The sequence below is a fragment of the Maniola jurtina genome, chromosome 20 (assembly GCF_905333055.1).
Source record: "Maniola jurtina chromosome 20, ilManJurt1.1, whole genome shotgun sequence".
Classification (NCBI taxonomy): Eukaryota; Metazoa; Arthropoda; class Insecta; order Lepidoptera; family Nymphalidae; genus Maniola; species Maniola jurtina.
In genome coordinates this window covers 1,842,076-1,863,548 of record NC_060048.1, presented here as the reverse complement: position 1 = coordinate 1,863,548, position 21,473 = coordinate 1,842,076, and the positions used below count along the sequence as shown (strand labels likewise).

At 37.6% G+C, this 21,473-nt stretch overlaps 1 protein-coding gene across 1 annotated transcript; it reads left to right on the top strand.

The window, feature by feature from the left end:
• Nucleotides 1-3,706: 3,706 nt before the first annotated feature.
• Nucleotides 3,707-20,563, top strand: LOC123875827. The gene is made up of 7 exons (XM_045921874.1): nucleotides 3,707-3,768; nucleotides 4,722-4,920; nucleotides 5,734-5,961; nucleotides 9,566-9,632; nucleotides 19,144-19,445; nucleotides 19,826-20,053; nucleotides 20,445-20,563. Exons 1-7 carry the CDS (start codon nucleotides 3,760-3,762, stop codon nucleotides 20,561-20,563), a joined length of 1,152 nt encoding a protein of 383 aa, XP_045777830.1. The 5' UTR covers nucleotides 3,707-3,759.
• Nucleotides 20,564-21,473: the final 910 nt, after the last annotated feature.

The following is a 21,473-nucleotide window of genomic DNA, read 5'->3' as shown; positions in this document are numbered from 1 at the left end:
GTACCAGAACGCTAAATGGTTGATACGGCTTGACGGTAGACCTTCTACGAGACTAGACCCTGACCCAGTTCAAATATTATTCCCAAATTTAACTTGCTGGGAATCGAACAGAGGACCTCTCGACCAGAAGACCATTGCGTCAGTACCTAAGCTCGTTAGACAAGTAACATATGAGTTCCGAAATAAAAGTAATAATCATGTACCGGATCCATATTTTACGTGTTAAAGATCATCGTGCAAAAAGTTAACATGTTAATTGATAGTTTTGGATGAAGTATGCAAAACATTAATTGATGTATTTGGAGCAATAATAATACGTAACAAAAAATATAACAAAAAGTTTGCATATATTAATAAAATATTTGGCTATAATGAACCTAAGATTTTAATAAAAGACTTGTACGTGCTGCAAAGCTGCAGATACCCGTAACTAATTTAGAAAAAAGAAATTCGAAAGTATGAAAAATTTTGGAATGTAATTCCTGACAGCATCAAGGTTAAGACTTAACTTTTTCGTTGACCTCGAGGACCCAACTGGTTCTCGAGGTCAACGAAAAAGTTTTTACTGGTAAGTACCTACCTCTAATATCAATTTATGACCGTCAGTTTCTAAATTAGTCAAGTCCCCTGCAGCATTAGGATTGAGGAGTTGAAATCCAATCCTTTTATGGCACAAAAGTTTCTCTATTGATTAAAAAAAAAATTACACAAATCGGTTCAGAAATCTTGGAGGTTTTGGTGTACCTATATAGGCAGAAAACACAACTCCTCCTTTTTGAAATGTTAAAAAAGTAGCCTATGTTACTCCTTGGTTACTTGTCTGTGAAAGTGCCGTAAAAATAGGTTCAGCCGTTCCGAAGATTAGCCTGTTCAAACAGACAGAGAGAGAGATGGACAAAAATTTTAAAAACGTGTGATTCAGTTATGGTACAGTTCAAATAACCATAAGGGCTTAATATGAAGTAGTTATTTCGAAATTACAGGCAGACACTTCAATTTTATTTGTTAGTATATAAATTGTATAGATTAGATTATAAACTGATTTCTAGTGCAACTTTTGTTGTGTATAATTTTTTTAACCCCTTAGAATCTTTATAAAATCTAAATCCACGCCAACGAAGTGGCGGGCATTATCTTTTTAGTACAGATATCCCGTTCCATCCCGTCGCATCCCGTTTATGGACAAAGGTTACTTTTATCCTGGAAAATTAAAGAGTTCTCGCGGGATTTTTAAAAAACCGGAATTTACGAACGAAGTCGCGGGCATCATCTAGTCTATACATATAATAAAATTGTAGAAAAGTGGTGTCTGTACAATGGAAATATATAAAAAAAAAGTAGCAGGGGTTGTTATTATATCGATGCCGAACCCGAAATTGTAATTAATATTTTTTTTTGTGTTTGTCTGTGTGTTTGTGCACGCTAATATCAGAAACAGCTTATTCGATTTAGATACGGTTTTCACTAATATATTGTAGTAAACTTCACTTAACATTTAGTGTTTATTTCATGTCAATCGGTTCATAAATAAAAAAGTTATGTCAATTTAAAGAATCACGGCGAACATTTTTAACGTACAGAGTACGTACTACACGCCTCGCGCCTGAGCGTCCGTGCTGCCCGAAAAGTCACTATTCCACGCGAACGAAGTCGCGGGCATCATATTCTAGTAGTAGATATAATTAATATTTTGGTAGCTTAGGTATGTCTTCATTGTAAAGTGTAACAAGTTACATGACGTGATGAAAAGGTTAGAATGTCAAATCCTTTTGTGTGATATTAATTATTAATTAGATATTGAGATGCTCTCATATATTTTTAAGCTCGAATTTTGATTAATAAATCACATTTTTATTAGCTGCTACAATTTACTTATACCTAATTAATTATAACCTTTTTAGAAAGCCGCTAGTTTCATCATCTCAATCCATGGCCGGCCCACTACTGAGAATACATCTTCTCTAATAAGGAGAAGGGTCGTAGTCCACCACGTTAGCCAAGTGTGGATTGTTTTACTACGGTTTTCGTTTTAATACGTCTAAAGAGCTATAGATTGGGAAAAATTGGTAGTTAAACTACATTTCTCAGCATAACTATTAATTAATATGATATTTCCTGAATATTTTCAGTTGGGAATCGAACCAGGGAACTATCACTTGTATATCTAAAGCTTTACCTACTAAGCCTACCTAGACAGATACCTGGTCGTTGTTATCGTCTATAGAAGTTCTCTGGACATAGGAATCTTCCAGGGGGTTTCACACGCCAAGGTTTAGTGCTATATTGTAGGCATCTCAATCTGAGGGTAGACCCGTGATCTGTAGTGAGCCGGCGATGGATAGATCACGATGAAAACGAAAGCATAAGAACTTCCTAATGTTTAAATGCATTAAACTTTTATGGTAATAATAATTGAAGACTTTAGGAGTACAGACATTGCGCTTAGCTGCTTGTGATTCTCGACTAAAACAAGTGTAAATTAAAAATTTATAACACCCCCGACAAGTGAAGGTTACGGTAACTAGAAAAGAGCTGATAACTTTCAAACGGCAGAACCGATTTTCTTGGATTATAGCTAAGAACACTTTCGATCAAGCCACCTTTCAAACAAAAAAACTAAATTAAAATCGGTTCATTAGTTTAGGAGCTACGACGCCACAGACAGATACATAGATACAGACGTCAAACTTATGACACTCCTCTTTTTGGATCGGAGGTCAAAAATCAGGACATGACCTCCATTAATTAAGCTCAGTTCTAATTCTGGTGAGAATCTATCTGATTACCAACCCTTTCCCAACCTACAGCACTTTAGCCGTAATAAGACGAAAACATGAGAACTTCCTAGTGCTTAAACAATTGATGAACTAAACTTTTATGCTAATAATATACAATTTGTTTTGATCAAGCGGAGTTTTTTGAATGGTATGAACTAAAATTGGCGCATACATTTTTAGTAGCTCTGCAAGTTAGGCTTGTGTTACACTAAGCTAATGGCAGTACAAAAACTACTGGGTGTTGTTTTCTGTTATTATTTTGAAGTATTTTTATTGATCTTCGACTAACTTTATGAAGACGGAATTCTTGACTAGAATATCGCATTGACTGGATCTTGTGGTAAAATAAATCGAATAGCAAAAAATTGTCGCAAAATATTATTATATGTTACTAAAATAGGTTATGAAATTTACAAAAAAAAATATACTTTATATCTAAAATCAAATTTTGACGCCGCAATAAATGACCTCAAAAATTACCAAAAAAAACTAACTTTGGTCCGCGACTTCATCCGCTTGACATAATTTATAGCTTTATAGCACTGGGGATTTAGCGCCGCTGGGGTTTAGTGGGTATTCCGGTCGCCTCTCGGCCGGCGAGTCCCACATACCCTCCCTCCGGGGGGGATGCGTAAATGCATTCCCCAGCGTCAACAAAAAAAAAAAAAAAGCACTGGGGATTTATATCAGTGAAATAATTTTCAGAATCGAATCATTAGTACCGGTGATTACCCCTATAAATAAACTCACAAACTAACTTTTACCCCTTTAAAACATTGGTTAAGTTCCTAAGCTAAAATCGAGCTTTTACGAAGTACGATGCGTGAAATGTGTAAGTTGTGTCGGTGTGCTCCAATCCTAACTCTCATCTCACAAAGATCCTACATCTCAACCTTGACATTGCCAGCATTGATGGCAGCAGTATATAAGCCGACCTGGAGTCAAGATGCATCATTCCACCACCAGTACTTGAAGAAGCAACATGAAACTGGTACGTCAATCGACCTAATTATATTAATTTCGAAAGGACTCCTCGTGAAGTGTTTTGTAATTATAGTGGATCTCATTTTACTTGAATTCGTGATTGGAATATTATTTTAAGAGGCGAAAATACGTGTGATTTCTATGGACCTTCTTGGGACCTATAACATAATTATTGTGTAGCACCCTGGCTATTGGATGCGACGAAATTACTTAGCTTGTGAAATTTTCCAAAAGGTTCCAAATTAGTACAAATAAAATATAATCCATATACTAATAGTTGTGTGAAACGGAAAGTCTGTCCATCTGTTGCTTTGTTACCATTTCAGGGCTTTCACATAAATCTGTCTTGTCTAACCCTGTCGTAAATCTCAGCAAAGTCAAAGTACAGTCTACAGATTTCAGCCTTACCTAGCCTAGTTCTTCAGCCCTTGCTGTATGTCTAGCTGACAAGTTAGCCCTCGACTGCGGTTTCAATTAGTGATAAGGGCAGTCTAAGATGGAAGCAGGATAAATTGGAAGGAGAATGATAGTTAGTATTCAATCCAACCCCTAATAGGTTTCTGGAAGTACCAGAACCTAAATCGGTTAGTTATTAGGTTTAGCTAATTAAGGGTGACAACTGTGATAGCCTAGTGGTCAGGATGTCCACCTGCTATTCTGGAGGTCAGGGGTTCGATTCCAGACACGCACCTTTAACTTTTCTGAGTTATGTGCACTTTAAGAAATTAAATATGACTCGTTGCAACGGTGAAGGAAAACATCGTGAGGAAACCTGCATGCCTGAGAATTCTTTATACTATTCTCGAAGATGTGTGAAGTCTGCCGAACCGCACTTGGCCAGCGCGGTGGACTATACTCAAACCCTTCTTATACTAAAACTCGTGCTCTGTAGTGAGCCAGTGATGGAGTGATTATGATGACGATGATGAAGGGTGATTACCCCAGCTTTTTGTTTTCCAGATAATCCTAGCAGCCTTAGTAAGCGCGTGCGCCGCGGCCGTCTTGCCCGGCTACGTCGCACCTGTGGTACCACCCCAATACGCTAGGACCTATTACCCGGAGCGAGCTCGTGCTGCCTTGGAAAGGAATGCTGCCGTCTTGAGATCAGTGTCTGATCAGAACGAACTGGGATACCACTGGGCTTATGACACTGAAAATGGTGAGTTTCAAACTTTGACCGTTAATATGCTTAACCTGCTGCTCGATTGCAGGAAGACTGCATCAATCATTTACAATCGCAATCGTTGTGATTGGCCGAATTTATGGTATTCTTGTTGCAACAATGCATTGTAGCCAATAGTGAGCGGACAACAACCAATCAGAGGTGATTGCGATCGTGACGTTGTATATTGTCGGTCTAATGGTTAGCATTTTCGCCTGTGGATGGTGAGGTCTTGGGTTCGATTTCCAGTTCGGGCCGAGAATAGGTATTGGGTTTTTTGTGAAGAAATTCTCAGCAGGTAGCTAGGTACTAGCCCTGTGCTTCGGAGAGGATCCAAAAGCCGCTGATCCTGCGCCTGATCTGTCTCCGGTCATGGTGGCTTGCCGTCCCATCGGGCTGTGAGAGTGAGGGGATAGAGAGTGCACCTGTGTTAGCGCCCTCTTTTGTGCACTGTATCTCCCGCGCAGTTAGTTGGCTACCTATTATATCGTGAATTATAGCCGGGGCCCAAATTCGGTCGGGAGAACATTATTGCAAATCCTATGGGGTACTTCCCGATGACCTAGAATTATGAAATTTCGCAGGTATCAATGTTGGAAAATCCAAAAACCGTGAATTTGGGTGAATCACAAAAAAATTATAAGTGTTATTTCTTGTACGATGGTACGGAACCGTTCGTATGCGAATCCAACTCGCGTTTGACCAGTTTTTGTCGACATTACTAACTTTCTTCTAAAAAGAAGGAGGTTCATAATGTTGTGCGTATTATTACTGATGTAGAATTGCAAATTGCCAATCTTTAATTTTCAGGCATCCAGGCTGAAGAAACCGGCCGAGAAGCCAACGGGATCCAAGCAGCTGGTGGCTACTCGTACACGGGGGACGATGGCCAGGTCTACAGCGTGAGGTACACCGCGGACGTCAACGGCTTCCAGGCCCAGGGTGCCCATCTACCCACCCCACCTCCCATCCCTGAAGCCATCGCTAAGGCTCTCGCGGAAAACGCCAGAGATGAAGCTGCTGGGATCTTTGATGATGGTAAGAGTCTGTTCTACTAGCCAAGGTTCGCTTTTTTAAATTCAGATACAAGTTAAACTATAACTGCAATCTCACCTAATGGTAAGTGATGATACAGTCTACGATGGAAGTGGACTAACCTGGAACCTGGGTTTAGTAAAAAACTCTTTTGTACGTATCAATTGCCTTATTTTGTTGAAGAATGTATGGCCTAGGTGCCTAGTTGTGTAGCATTTCAAACGATAACGCTGATTAAGAAACGTTGACTCGGTCAGTAACTGGTTGGGTGACCACTTTAAAGATCCGATTTTGGCCTTTTCGTTTCTTCCGTACCTAGGAGAACGCGTTAAATCGTCGGTTTCAGTTTTACTACTAATTAAATTTTGATAAAATCGATAAAACCTCCAAATACACTCATTCACTCTCAAAACCATCAAAAAAAAAAAACTTTTTATGGTTAAGCTACTATAAAAATGGAAAGACGTTATTTCTTTTCGAAGCACGGAACCCTTCGAGTCGGACTCTACTAGATGCCTCCTTGTCCTCTTTGCATTAGTTATATGCAAGGTATATTGAGGTAATTAGTATTAGGCACCTACGTACTGGGCTATCTGAACTAGATCCGTAATTTTATTCAAATAATAACTCATCTGTCTGACAAATTACAGGGCGACCTTGTATAGCCTTATTTGGTGATACTAGATTATAGAGAGCTGTGTTAGGAGAAGATTACAAAGACGAATCGTCGGCAGTAAATTGAAGATTCAATGCAAATAAGAGTGTAGCAATCATGTAGGCAGAAAAAAATGTCTATAATCAATGTGCGATGTAGGTACATAAATATGGAAAAAACGAAACTGGCTTATTAAAGTGGATACGGCTTAGATCTATTGGTCTAGACCAAGGGTCGGCAAGTAATTTTAAATGGGGTCCAAATACTGTTGAATTTTTTTAATCGAGGTCTCGAGGAACCTACCTGTTACCTAGTGTGAACTAAGCCGCGAACAGACAGACGGACATGGCGTTACTATAAGGGTTCTTTATTTACTACGGAATCCTAAAAAATACGAAGGGTTCCGTAGCATCGTACAAGTTAAACCTACTCTTTATGTGAATTAGTAAATTACTTTTTCCTGAAAACTTTTTCAAAATTCACGGTTTACGGTTTTTTGCCTTTACTTGTGCTTGCTACCTACCTTACCGACAGACGGACAGATGGACAGAGAGATAGAGGGACAGACGGATAGATGGACAGAGGGATAGATGAACAGACGGATAGACCGACAGACGGACAGACAACCAAGTGATCCTAGAAGGGTTCTGTTTTTCCTTTTGAGGTATGAAACCCTAAAAATAGGCACGGTTGGTATTTCATACTAATTTAAATTAATGAAAATGCGGCATCTAGCTTCTCCAAGTCCGTGATTATAGCCATCACCTATTAAGGCAGGACCATCATTAAAATCATCAATCTTCTTTATGGATTGCTTCAATGATTTCGCTTGACTTTTATGATAACTCTAATTAGTAGATTGTCGTTACATAATAAATGGGAAGATTTATATACATTTAAAATATTAAACAGAGCTTTTATTGGGTACCTACTAGTCGATGACCGTGACTTCGTCCGCGTGGATTTTTTTAATCCCGTGAGAACTATATTATTTTTCGGGACAACCCCCAGGTCTTACCCATGCAAAACATCACGTCGATCCTTGACCCTTGCGAAGTAATTGAAGGACAAACCAACAAACAAAAACACTTTTACATCGCAACGGAGGAACTGTTTGCCGATTTTTTTGCATGAATAAGATAAAAATGTGCAGATTGATATAGGCTACTTTTTATGCCGGTAAATTAAAGATTTCTCACGGGTGATAATAAAATCTAAATCCATATGGGCATTAACACTAAAGGTACTTTTATATATTATATGAAAGGAAAAACTGACTGACTGACTGACCGACTGGCTGACTGACTGATTGACTGACTGACTGATGTATCAACGCACAGCTCAAACTACTAGTAACTAGACGGATCGGTGCATGCAGATAGCTATTATGACGTAGACATCTGCTAAGAAAGCAAATTTGAAAATTCAACCCCTACGGCAGTAAAATAGGGGGTTGAAATTCGTGTAGACCACGCGGATGAAGTCGCGAGCATAAGCTAGTTTTTCCTTATAGAACATGTCACTCCGTAAGGTATCTACATTTATTAAATTACTTTCCTACTTTCGTATGATCTTCTTTCAATTATTTGACGATTCAAAAGCACTTGTAAAAGTTTATTTGAATAAAAATCTATTCTAAAAAAAAAAAAAGGTTGGGATAGGGCGCCGTTACAGCCGCCAATCTGGCGAAGCACGGGAAATCCTGTAAATACCTCTCCCATCCCTCCGCCTCGTTCCGAACACATCCCACCAATAAGTGGTGTACGTCCTCAGGTTACATAAGATAGTTCTGACATCAGTAGGTAGATCCCGCCTCAGGATAAGACCTCTAAGTGTTATGATATTTCGAGGTTCGTCAAAATCCTCACGACTGCAATGATCGTGACTAGAGACGACACGGCCTATCAAGCCGTCAAGATGCACCGGAATTATATGAAATGAGAATTATATGCTACTTGTAGAATGTAATAGCTTAAGGCTTAATAGCATTAACACTTGAATCACGAATTGTAGAATTTAGATAGGTAGGTAGATGCTTGATAGCTAATATATTGATGTAGTTAGGTACTTGTAGTAGTACCATAGCTGGTTTATCGCGTTTTAACGTTAAACCATTAAATCTCATGGTCTTCATCATCATAATCGTCAACCGATGGACGCCCACTGCTGGACAAAGGTCTCTTGTAGGGATGTCCACACGCCACGGTCTTGCACGTGGGCGATTATGCACTGCATCCGATCTGAATCCGTGAAAATACGTTACTTCCGAAGTAGTCATAGACCTATTTGTATGGCAGCTTAGGTACGCACTAGCTCCGACTTCCGTCATCCGAGTTCTCTCCGACATTCTTCTCTCGAATGTGCCTCGGATTCAAATCGGACGTATGACGTACGAGTAGATATGTCAAAGATGCCCACTGAACAGCTAGGATTTCAATCAGAGATCGGATTAGTGCGTAATCAATATCAGAGTTCGGTCCGAGATTTAAACAAGTGTAAATTAAAAATTTATAACACCCCCGACAAGTGAAGGTTACAGTAACTAGAAAAGAGCTGATAACTTTCAAACGGCTGAACCGATTTTCTTGGATTATAGCTAAGAACACTCTCGATCAAGCCACCTTTCAAACAAAAAAAACTAAATTAAAATTGGTTCATTAGTTTAGGCACTACGGTGCCACAGACAGATACACAGATACACAGATACACAGACACACAGATACACAGATACACACGTCAAACTTATAACACCCCTCTTCTTGGGTCGGGGGTTAAAAACCGACCGGATGAGTGCGTAACCGATTTCTTGTCGGCCTGCTTGTCTGTTTAGTACAAATAGTGCACTAGATTTTAACTAAGTTACCGATGACTTGAAATCTTAAACATAGATCGGAACTACATACTCGTAGATGACGATATAAATTTTAACTCTCGTTTCTTTTCATTTCGCAGGTAGTTACCGCGACGGTAAATACGACTCAGGAGTATTCGCCGCCCGGCAGTACACTACCCCTCGGCAGTACACTACCCCTCAGCAGTACATCGCCCCAACCTTCAGACAGCCCTACGGCTTCTAGACGACTGTATCTGCTCGTGCCATCGAATTAGTTCTAAGTATTGTACAGTGCAATGTTTACGCAATAAAGTGATTATCAAACACAAGTACCATTTTGGACTTTTTCTTACTCACTGCAAACTTTTATTTTACTTCTTCTTATCGTTATAACTCCTCTTTTCTTTTTGCTACTAGCCCTATCATTTATCTTACTCTAAGGCTGTATATCCAACCTTCAGACAGCTCAACGTCTTCTAGACGACTGCATCTGCTCGTGCCATCGAATTAGTTCTAAGTATTGTACAGTGCAATGTTTACGCAATAAAGTGATTATCAAACACAAGTACCATTTTGGACTTTTTCTTACTTACTGGAAACTTTTATTACTTCTTCTTCTACGTCTGCTTTCTTCTAAGTCTTGTATAGTCCAATATCTACGTAATGAAGTGATTAATTTATCAAATGCAAGTACTAAGTATTGTACAGTGCAATGTTTACGCAATAAAGTGATTATCAAACACAAGTACCATTTTGGACTTTTTCTTACTCACTGCAAACTTATATTTTACTTCTTCTTCTACTTTACTGCTTTCTCCTAAGTCTTGTATAGTCCAATATCTAGGTAATGAAGTGATTAATTTATCAAATGCAAGTACTAAGTATTGTACAGAACAATGTATCCCACCAAAAACATTTCATGTAAAAAGTTAGCCAAGACTCACAACTTCGTAATGTTTTCACTGTTAAAAAGTTATGAGATCTCTAGTAGAGCCAAGCCCCTAGCTGATCTTAGATTTGTGCTGGCCATGGGACCTATCCCAAGTCCAAAGTAATATAGCTCTTAAATGTTCTTGACTATATCACATTTATAACAATAAATAACAAATCACTCTACTTACAAGCTCTGATTCTACAAACCCTATATCTTGGTAAAAAAAGTACGGTTTGGCCGTTTAATAACTTTTAACGTTTAATATGTTATGTCATGTAATAGTTTTACGAACATTAAACGGCCAAGCCGTACTTTTTTTACCAAGATATAGGGTTTGTAGAATCAGAGCTTGTAAGTAGAGTGATTTGTTATTTATTGTTATAAATGTGATATAGTCAAGAACATTTAAGAGCTATATTACTTTGGACTTGGGATAGGTCCCATGGCCAGCACAAATCTAAGATCAGCTAGGGGCTTGGCTCTACTAGAGATCTCATAACTTTTTAACAGTGAAAACATTATGAAGTTGTGAGTCTTGGCTAACTTTTTACATGAAATGTTTTTGGTGGGATTTCATTTCTTTTTGGCAGGTGCCCTAAATTTTTTTTGGATCTATTTCTTGTAGGTACATCATTTTCATGGCCCACTCTCTATCGTTACCTCTTTTTTTAAAAGCTTTTATTCAACTTGCAATGTACTCGTATGTAAGTATATTTGTTCGGGTGGAATCTTGCAACTCAATTTTGAAGCAGATATACCAAATTTCAGTCTTTTAGGACTTCAGGAAACACAGATACTTGGTACGTTTGATAAATCTGCCACGGACATCTTATCATGTAAACTTTAGTATTCGAGCAACAAATTTTACAGATATGCATCTCATATACGAGGGGATGAAGGGGGACCCGATTTCTTAATTTATCTGTTGTTCATAATTCTTGAAATTTGTACTTAATGCCAAATTTCAGTCTTCTAGGACTTCGGGAAGTACCCTAGAATTACAGACTAGAAGTTTAGACTGTCAATAAATCTGAAACTATAATAGCTAGACAATTGATACTCAATGCGTTTAATCAATTTGCCAAGGACATCTTATCCTGAAAATATCAGCATTCTAGCGACAGAATTTACAGATTTGCTTTTCTCATAAGAGGCGTAGAGGGGGGAAAATTCCAATTTCTCAATTTTTCTGTAGTTTGTATGCAATTTCTAGTCTACACACCAAATTTCAGCCTTCTAGGACTTCGGGAATTACCCTAGAATTACAGACTAGAAGTTTTGACTGTCAATAAATCTGAAACTATAAAAGCTAGACAATTGATACTCAATGCGTTTAAACAATCTGCCAAAGACATCTTCTCCTGAAAATATCAGCATTCTAGCGACAGAATTTACAGATTTGCTTTACTCATAAGAGGCGTAGAGGGGGGGCATTGCCAATTTCTTAATTTTCCTGTAGTTTGTATGTAATTTCTAGTCTACACACCAAATTTCAGCCTTCTAGGACTTCGGGAAGTACCCTAGAATTACAGACTAGAAGTTTTGACTGTCAATAAATCTGAAACTATAAAAGCTAGACAATTGATACTCAATGCGTTTAATCAATTTGCCAAGGACATCTTATCCTGAAAATATCAGCATTCTACCGACAGAATTTACAGATTTGCTTTTCCCATAAGAGTCGTAGAGGGGGGGCATTGCCAATTTCTTAATTTTCCTGTAGTTTGTATGCAATTTCTAGTCTACATACCAAATTTCAGCCATCTAGGACTTCGGGAAGTACCCTAGAATTACAGACTAGAAGTTTTGACTGTCAATAAATCTGAAACTATAAAAGCTAGACAATTGATACTCAATGAGTTTAATCAATTTGCCAAGGACATCTTATCCTGAAAATATCAGCATTCTAGCGACAGAATTTACAGATTTGCTTTACTCATAAGAGTCGTAGAGGGGGGGCATTGCCAATTTCTTAATTTTCCTGTAGTTTGTATGCAATTTCTAGTCTACATACCAAATTTCAGCCTTCTAGGACTTCGGGAAGTACCCTAGAATTACAGACTAGAAGTTTTGACTGTCAATAAATCTGAAACTGTAAAAGCTAGACAATTGATACTCAATGAGTTTAATCAATTTGCCAAGGACATCTTATCCTGAAAATATCAGAATTCTAGCGACAGAATTTACAGATTTGCTTTACTCATAAGAGGCGTAGAGGGGGGGCATTGCCAATTTCTTAATTTTCCTGTAGTTTGTATGCAATTTCTAGTCTACATACCAAATTTCAGCCTTCTAGGACTTCGGGAAGTACCCTAGAATTACAGACTAGAAGTTTTGACTGTCAATAAATCTGAAACTATAAAAGCTAGACAATTGATACTCAATGAGTTTAATCAATCTGCCAAGGACATCTTATCCTGAAAATATCAGAATTCTAGCGACAGAATTTACAGATTTGCTTTACTCATAAGAGGCGTAGAGGGGGGGCATTGCCAATTTCTTAATTTTCCTGTAGTTTGTATGCAATTTCTAGTCTACATACCAAATTTCAGCCTTCTAGGACTTCTGGAAGTACCCTAGAATTACAGACTATGAATTGTGATGATCATCAGTGAGGGACGAAAACGGCGTATTTTAGGTATCAATAAATCTGTAACCATAAAAGCTAGATATTTGATACTTAGTATATTTGGTAAATTTGCTGAGGACACCTTATACTGAAAATTTCAGCTTTCTAGCGTCATCCAGACCGAAGTTATGACGGGTCGAAAATACGGCGAAACACTTCGAGAAAAAGGTACTACGTAGCGCCCCGGCCGCCGTTTGGCTCGTCTTGGCGGGGGCACTGCCGTGCCCCCTGATACGCAATAAAGTGATTATCAAATACGAGAAACATTTTTAACTTTTTCTTAGTTACTGCAAACTTTTATTACCTACTTCTCGTTATTCTAATATGTAAACTTCTCTTTTCTTTATGCTACTAACTCCATCCTAGTGTAAGACAGTATCCTAGCCTTCAACTACCCTTTTAGAACTCATCTGTCCCGTACCATTGAATTTCGAGTAGGCAGTTAGTTATTGTACAGAGACCAGAATAATGTTTACGTAATAAAGAGATTATTATGAATTACAAGTAGGTACCATTTTTAACTTTTAAGGGAGAGGGGTGTTATAATGTCTTAAGTTCCAACTCTGCTTTGAATTTCTGGAAAGACGAAACCCAATTTTAAAAAAAAAAATAAAAAAAGTATTAATTAGCTCCGTCCGTCCCCACCATATAAGCTAACTCTGTACCTTTCGTCAGAATCGGTTAAACTGTTGGGCCGTGAAAAGGTAGCAGACAGACAGGCAGACACACTTTCGCGTTTATAATTTGGATGAATGTTTGTCATATTATCTAAGTTCATCTAAAACAGTTATTGAACGTAACATGAAACGGATATGGAAAAAGATGACGGAAGAATTGGTCACTTGTGACGTAAAGGTTACCTGATTACTTTTTTCGGGAAGATTTCCCAAAATACAGACAGACAGGCAATTCAAAAATAACCCATTGGATAGGCCGTGCGACCTCCAGCTATTGTACGAAATCAAGCCTATTCCATCACAATAAGAGGCATATTTCCGACAGCGTGTGTATAATTAGCGATATCAATCGTTTCGCGCAATTTATAAACGAGTTACAAATTACTGCGCCATGTTACACTTCCATACAACTCATTGTTCTGTAAGTGTTTGATACAGCTAATTAATTTAGGGTAGTTTTAGGCTATGGAAATAAACAGGTACCTACCTAGGTACCTTGTTTGTTTTTTACGCTTTTATGTAAAGCTTTCTATTTTCGGACTTGTACGCGTGCAAGCTTTTTCGGGTGAGCCCTTCTTAACCAAAGTTGGAGTAGTATTTATGTACCTACTAGAGGATGCCCGCTACTTCGTCCGCGTGGATTTAGAGTTTTATAGATCCCGTGGGAACTGTTTGATTTTCCGGGATAAAAAGTTGCATATTTCGATTACAGGGACGCAAGCTACTTCGGTACCTTTACAAATCGGTTAAGTGGATGGGTCTTTAGGAATCTCGTGGGAACTCTTTGATTTTCCGGGATAAAAAGTAGTATGGATAATATACAAAGCAGCGCGGCTGCAGCGCTGCCTCTGCGCTGCCTCTTTGCGACAAAGAAGGCGCTCAACAATCGTTTCGCTCAATATAAAACGAGTTAAAATTACTGTGCCATGTTACACTTATTAACAACTCCATTGTTCTAAAAGAGTGTTGTATACAGCTTATTGTGTTAATTTAGGCTAGGTTTAGATTATGCTAATAAGTAAAGTAGGTATTGTGTTTTCAAGTTTTTAACCCCCGACCCAAAAAGAGGGGTGTTATAAGTTTGAGGTGTGTATCTGTGTGTCTGTGTATCTGTGTATCTGTCTGTGGCATCGTAGCTCCTAAACTAATGAATCGATTTTAATTTAGTTTTTTTTTTGTTTGAAAAGGCTTGATCGAGAGTGTTCTTAGCTATAATCCAAGAAAATCGGTTCAGCCGTTTGAAAGTTATCAGCTCTTTTCTAGTTACTGTAACCTTCACTTGTCAGGGGTGTTATAAATTTTTAATTTACAATTGTTGTAATATTGCTTCGCCTATGTGGAATTCGGATTATGTAGAGATACCGAACGCCTTATAAATATAACAGAGCAAATTGCCTGAAACGTTTATTAACTTGAACAATATGAATAAAATATAATTACTATTTTCCCCTTTCTATTTTACCATTTGATGACCTTCTTGGCCCAGTGGTAAGCGCTTTGGTTTTATTAGTGAGAGGTTCCGGGTTTGATTCGTGGCAGAGGTTCGGAATTTTTTAATTTCAAATCTCTCGTCTGGCGGGTGGTGGTTCGGCCGTGGCTAGTTACCACCCTAAGAGCAAAGCTGTGCCGCCGAAAGATTTAGCGTTCTGGTAGAAACCAAACGGGTATGGGTTTAATAAAAACTGCCATACCCTTTCCAGGCTAGCCCGCTTTCATCTTAGACTGCATCATCACTTACCACCAGGCGAGTTTGCAGTCAAGGGCTAACTTGTAACTGAATAATAAAACCCCCCCGTATTTCCTTCTCAAATCGCACTTGACCAGTGCAGCGCGGTAGACTATGGCCTAGCATTCTGAGAAGAGAACCGTGTTCAGTAGTGAGCCGGCGATGGGTTGATTGGATAAAAAAGTCTTGACTTCGTATTTTATTACTCGACTAAACAAAAAAAGGAGTTTAATGTCGTCAGGGCTCATGCACCTACTAATAAGATTTTTTCTTCCACCATTACTTCTGTATCCCTTAACAGATTTGGATTTATGGGATATCGTTAGAATCCCTTATAATATCATCCCGAGTGAGAATTCGGACCGCTATCTATACTACAGCCATCTTCGATAAGTCGTATCGTACACCAGTCGTAATGTGTAAAATTCCTGGTATTTTGTACATCAGCAGGCAAACTATGCGTAACCTCCCTGTATTGTATAGTCTGATGAGATTAAGGCATTGTTTGTTTGTCTGTTTCGCAAGACAATAGATCAATGCAGGCATTTTTATATTGTGTCGAATTTATTACAGGTACTTACAAAATTGTCGCGTGTATAATGCAATTATTTTTAGATAATCTTGATGGATAATAATTATTATAGTTTATACCGTAAGAATTTATGATAAGAAATGATAAGAACCCATGCAAAAAATTACGTCATTTGCGACGTGATTGTAGGACAAACCAACAAACATATATACTTTGATATAATATGGGTAGTATCTAGAGGCCAACCAACCAACCAATAATATAGAACTGGTTTTAATAATTAATAAAAATTAATTTAATTTAGATTAATTTAAATTAATTAAATGAAAATCAATTTTTTTTTATTAATTAATCCATACTAATATTATAAATGCGAAAGTGGGTCTGTCTGTCTGCTACCTCTTCACGGTCCAACAGTTTAACCGATTCTGACGAAATTTGGTACAGGGTCAGCTTATGTCCCGGGGACGGACAAAGGCTACTTTTTATCCCGGAAAATTAAAGAGTTCCCATGGGATCTTTAGAAACCTCCAAGTCCACGCGGACGAAGTCGCGGGCATCCTCTAGTAAAAAATAATGTCAAAAAACGGTTGGTAATACTTACCAACCGCTTTTTTTAATACCTAGTACCTAGTATCGAAGTCGGTTGTTCTAATTATTATACAGTACGAATATCGACGTCATTATGAAATCGCAAGTGAAGATTACCTTAGAGTTCCATAAGATTAGACCAGTTTGATTTAATACATAATAATATTTATAACACACCTAATAAGTGGTCAAGGTATAGTCTTGAGACTTATAGATAGGACAGGGAGTATGAAAAAGTCGGTCAAGTGCGAGTCTTGCATCGCACACGAAGGGTTCCATACCATCGTGTATACCATACTACACTATGTGTACTTTATTAATTTTTTTATTTGCATAGCGGCCATTTTTAAATTCGCCATTTTGGTTTTTTATTATTTGTTGTTATAGTGGCAATAGAAATGCACACTGAAAATTTTAATTATCTGCTAGTTACGGTTCATGAGACGGCTGTTGGACAGATGGACAGATGGACGGGCGCGCAGTGGAGGCAGTAGGTACCTAACAGGTAGGATCCCGTTGGCACCCCCCGAGTACGAAAGCTTAAAACATAATATGTAAATAAAAAAAAATGGACCGTGAAAACGAAGTGGACAGACAGACACATTTTAAGAATTTTATTTATACATAAATGTGTTGAATAAATTTAATCATATACTTAGTTTGTGGATTAATAATTTCATTTCAATTTTTTTAATAATGGCATACTTTTGAGGTTTGTTTATCGCGAAATAGTAACCTCTCTAGTAGTTACACAGCTCTGTCCGAAATTTGCTCCACATGTTCATTCACCGGATGCATCTCGTTACTTAAGTTACTTAACCAGCTTCTTGCTGTCTGACCACTGCTAATATAGACTTAAGTTAATTTCTATTGATCATTCTAATCAATCCATTACTTAACACGGGCCTCCTCTCAGAATGAGGAGGGTTTATAGGATGTAGTCCACCACGCTGGCCGAGTGCGGAATAAGAATAATAATAATTATTATTGTGACAATACAAATTTTTACTTTTCTTTTAGTTTTAATCCATACTAATATTATAAATGCGAAAGTGTGTCTGTCTGTCTGTCTGTCTGCTACCTTTTCACGCTCCAACAGTTAACCGATTCTGACGAAATTTAGTACAGGTTTAGCTTATATCGCGGGGACGGACATAGGCTACTTTTTTCCCCGGAAATTCAAAGAGTTCCCACGGGATCTTTAAAAACCTAAATCCACGCGGACAAAGTCGCGGGCATCCTCTAGTTAATAATATTTTGAATGTGTTTATAATTTTTTATTCACTTATAATGAAAAATAACCCTACATAATTTTCTACAGTAATGAGTACTTAAATTGTTAAAATATGTGCCTAGCTTCGCACTGTTTCTGGTCTAACTGCAAATAAGTGTGACTTAATAAGAACGTGCGTATATAGAAACTTTTTAGTATATAAACCGACGGAGAAATTTGTGATACGCATTCGAGTCTCATCCATTTAGTGAAATAATAGTCCAAAATGAAATTGGTACGTCCCTATTTCCAAAAAAAACCCTATAAAACAACTGTTTTAGTTTATTAACCCCTGACCCAAAAAGAGGGGTGTTAAATAAGTTTGACGTGTGTATCTGTGTATCTGTATATCTGTGTATCTGTCTGTGGCATCGTAGCTCCTAAACTAATGAACAAATTTTAATTTAGTTTTTTTTGTTTGAAAGGTGGCTTGATCGAGAGTGTTCTTAGCTATGATCCAAAAAAACGGTTTAGCCGTTTGAAAGTTATCAACTCTTTTCTAGTTAGGTATTGTAACCTTCACTTAACGGGGGTGTTATAAATTTTTAATTTACACTTGTAAGCAACTGTCTGTGAACCTACTTTGCGTTTTCTTGAAATTGGACTTTCTATTTATTCTGTGTCTGTGTAAATCGTGTGTTTGTGTGTGTGTGTTTCCTTAAAAAAGGAAAGTAAAAAGTACAAGAAAAAGTAGGAGAACTGTAGCTCAATTACCTGGTGGAGATTGCTCTGAGCTATAAGGCCACCTTTGCATACAATTGTTTTTAGTTTTTTTTATGTTTCTTCCTTTTGTGTGGATTATTTCACGTTTTGTGTGCAATAAAGTTTTTATCTATCTAAAGGGTGTCCAGCGGGAATTTTTCTATTTCAAAAACAAACGAATAATTAAAGAATATTTACTGTAGTAAAAAAATGTAATATAGGCTTTATCTCAATTGGCAGAGCCTTTTTCGCCGTAATAACCAGACTCGTGAATTCAAAAACCCGTTCCTGCTATTAATACCTACTGTTTTAAATTGTTCATGAGCTTTTGTCACATTTAGTGTATATGTATATCATTAGTATGTTAAAACAAAGTGAAACTGATCCAATATTATGAAGTTTCTATGTACTATAAAATAATTTTTTCACTAACCTACAGCTAATGTCACAGAATACATAATAGTCATACTAATAATATTTCTCTTTGCGGAGGTTGTGATCTGTTTCTATAAACCACATAATAGCAGGGGGTTTCTCGGATTAGTTATTTTTTTAATTTATTTTACATCCGATTGGAACGGCACATTGCGGCTGGCTTATGTATTTAATTAATTGAATCAAATAGGTATTAAGTATAGATATAATTTATTTTCAGATATCATCATTCGCCGCCATCATAGCTGCTGCGTCAGCGGGTCAAATATTCAGCCAACCACAAGCCGAACACTACGCCCAAGCAGCAGATGCCTACCAATCAAATGCCGAGCTGGAAGTGCCAAGCGCCTTCGATGGCCAATCGCAAGGGTACTCAGGCCATGAAGGTGGTGGTTTAGCCTATCAGGGCAGACAATCCAAGGATGCGTATGCGCAGATCTTGGCATACCATTCTGAAAATGATGGACACAACTACCAATATGCTTATGAGACTGAAAATGGTGAGTTTAACATTTTTTGGTTTGAGTGTAAATTAGGACAAATTTTTTGCTGACTGAGACAAAAAGATTTTGCCTAAGGTCCCTTTGTATTACTTTGTATAACTATGGACCTAACCTGAAAAGTTGATAAATTAAATTTAAATATTTTTTTTATGTTTTTGTTGATTTTATCGGTTCTCTCTATAACATAATGTCATATACTATTATATGTCTTAATATGTTCCCATAACTTCTGTAGTTAACCGAAGTTAAAGATTATTGTCAACGATTATGATGCCATAAATTTAATGCTTATCTTTCTGAGATTATAGTTTTTTCATCCTTAAAGTATTTAGATTTTAGTTAACGATTTTAGCTATTTTTTTTAAATAATTTTCCAGGAATCAAAGCCCAAGAAGTTGGCACTGTCAACAAGGGCACGCAAGCAGAAGGTGGATACTCCTACACGGGTGACGATGGCCACGTCTACACAGTGAACTACATCGCTGACGAGCACGGCTTCAGGGCATCAGGAGCGCATCTTCCCACACCTCCCCCCATCCCTGAAGCCATCCTGAAGGCATTGGAGCAAAATGCTAGGGATGAGGCTGCAGGAATCCTTGATGATGGTAAGTTTCCTGCTTACTAAAGTAAGCAACCAGAAAATTAGCAAGTTGATGTGACGGAGGCACATCCTATCTCTCGCAGAACTAAGACGAGATCTGGAATGGAGATCACAAATCGGTGAAAACAGCGTAGAATAATTTTCAGTTCCATGAACTGGCTACGTCAAAATGGTATTAGGAACCTGGTGGAGAAGCCCTTCCATCTTCCTTACCCACCCGCTTGCCTTCCTTGCTTGATTGGTGAATTACAAAATTTATCCTAGATTCAGTTGCAAATTGCAACGGGGGACACATCTCAGGCTACTATATCAGAAAAGTCGTGAGAAAAGATGAAGATTTATTTATAAAGTTTCTGAGATGTAACTTACTTAAATCTGTTTCTCCTTATTTCCAGGTTCCTATCACGACCAACACCAACAGGGTCAGAACTACCAGCTCAATGGTTATCAACAAGAAGCCTACCATGCCGCACCTGCTCAAGCTGTGTCAAGTGAGGCGGGTTACCATCACTAACCCGATGAAGGTTTAGACTTTAGATCATCTGCGGGGTGATTCACTAACTAACGGCCGTATTCACAATCATTAGTATGAGGTCTTAGTGTGCTGGAACGCATAGTGTAGGTTCCACCAATCAGATCATTGTAAATTGAAATGACACAGTCATCTGATTGGTGGAACCTACAATGTGCGTTCGAGCGCACTATGAGACCTCCTAGTAACTTTTGTGAATATGGATGTAAATGATATGCACCAAGTTTATTTGACATAAATTGGTTACACATTGCTGCTTCACTGAGCGATATTAAAGTAATTTGTCGCAGATAATCTTAAATGGATTAAAAATAAATGTCGGTGGCTATAATAATTCAGTGTTGATCACTGAGTTAGCCAATCACCCCGCTGTTAAAGTTTCTTTGTCTATGTCATTTGATCTGTTAAGTTTATATGAACATTTTTATTATTCTTTTAATGTAGAAAAGATGATTTTTTTTTGCTCAAATTATATGGTAAGCCCAAAAAACAATCCTACTAGTTCTCAAAGATGGATTTTCTAAATTACTAGATCTTTTTATATGTTAGGTATAACTTGATTTTGAATTATGGTATGCCACTTCACTTTTATACCACTTTTTATGAATCTTGTTATTTACATTTTTATGTCCATAATCCCAATCATGTGGGATTACTATTCAAGTTGATGAAATAATTAAAATGTTCGTATTAACAACCTATTGCGTTCAGGCTTATTTTTAGTTAAGTGCCTGATTTGTACTGATTGTTATTATATTTTTTAGTATAACTGTTAAAAAAGTTGTATTTTTTCCATTAAATTTTTTTATATAAATATGTATAACTTTGTGTAAACGTCTTATCTTTTTAGATGTGTAAAAGCTAGTCTGCTTAGTTTAAAGGCTTGTACCAA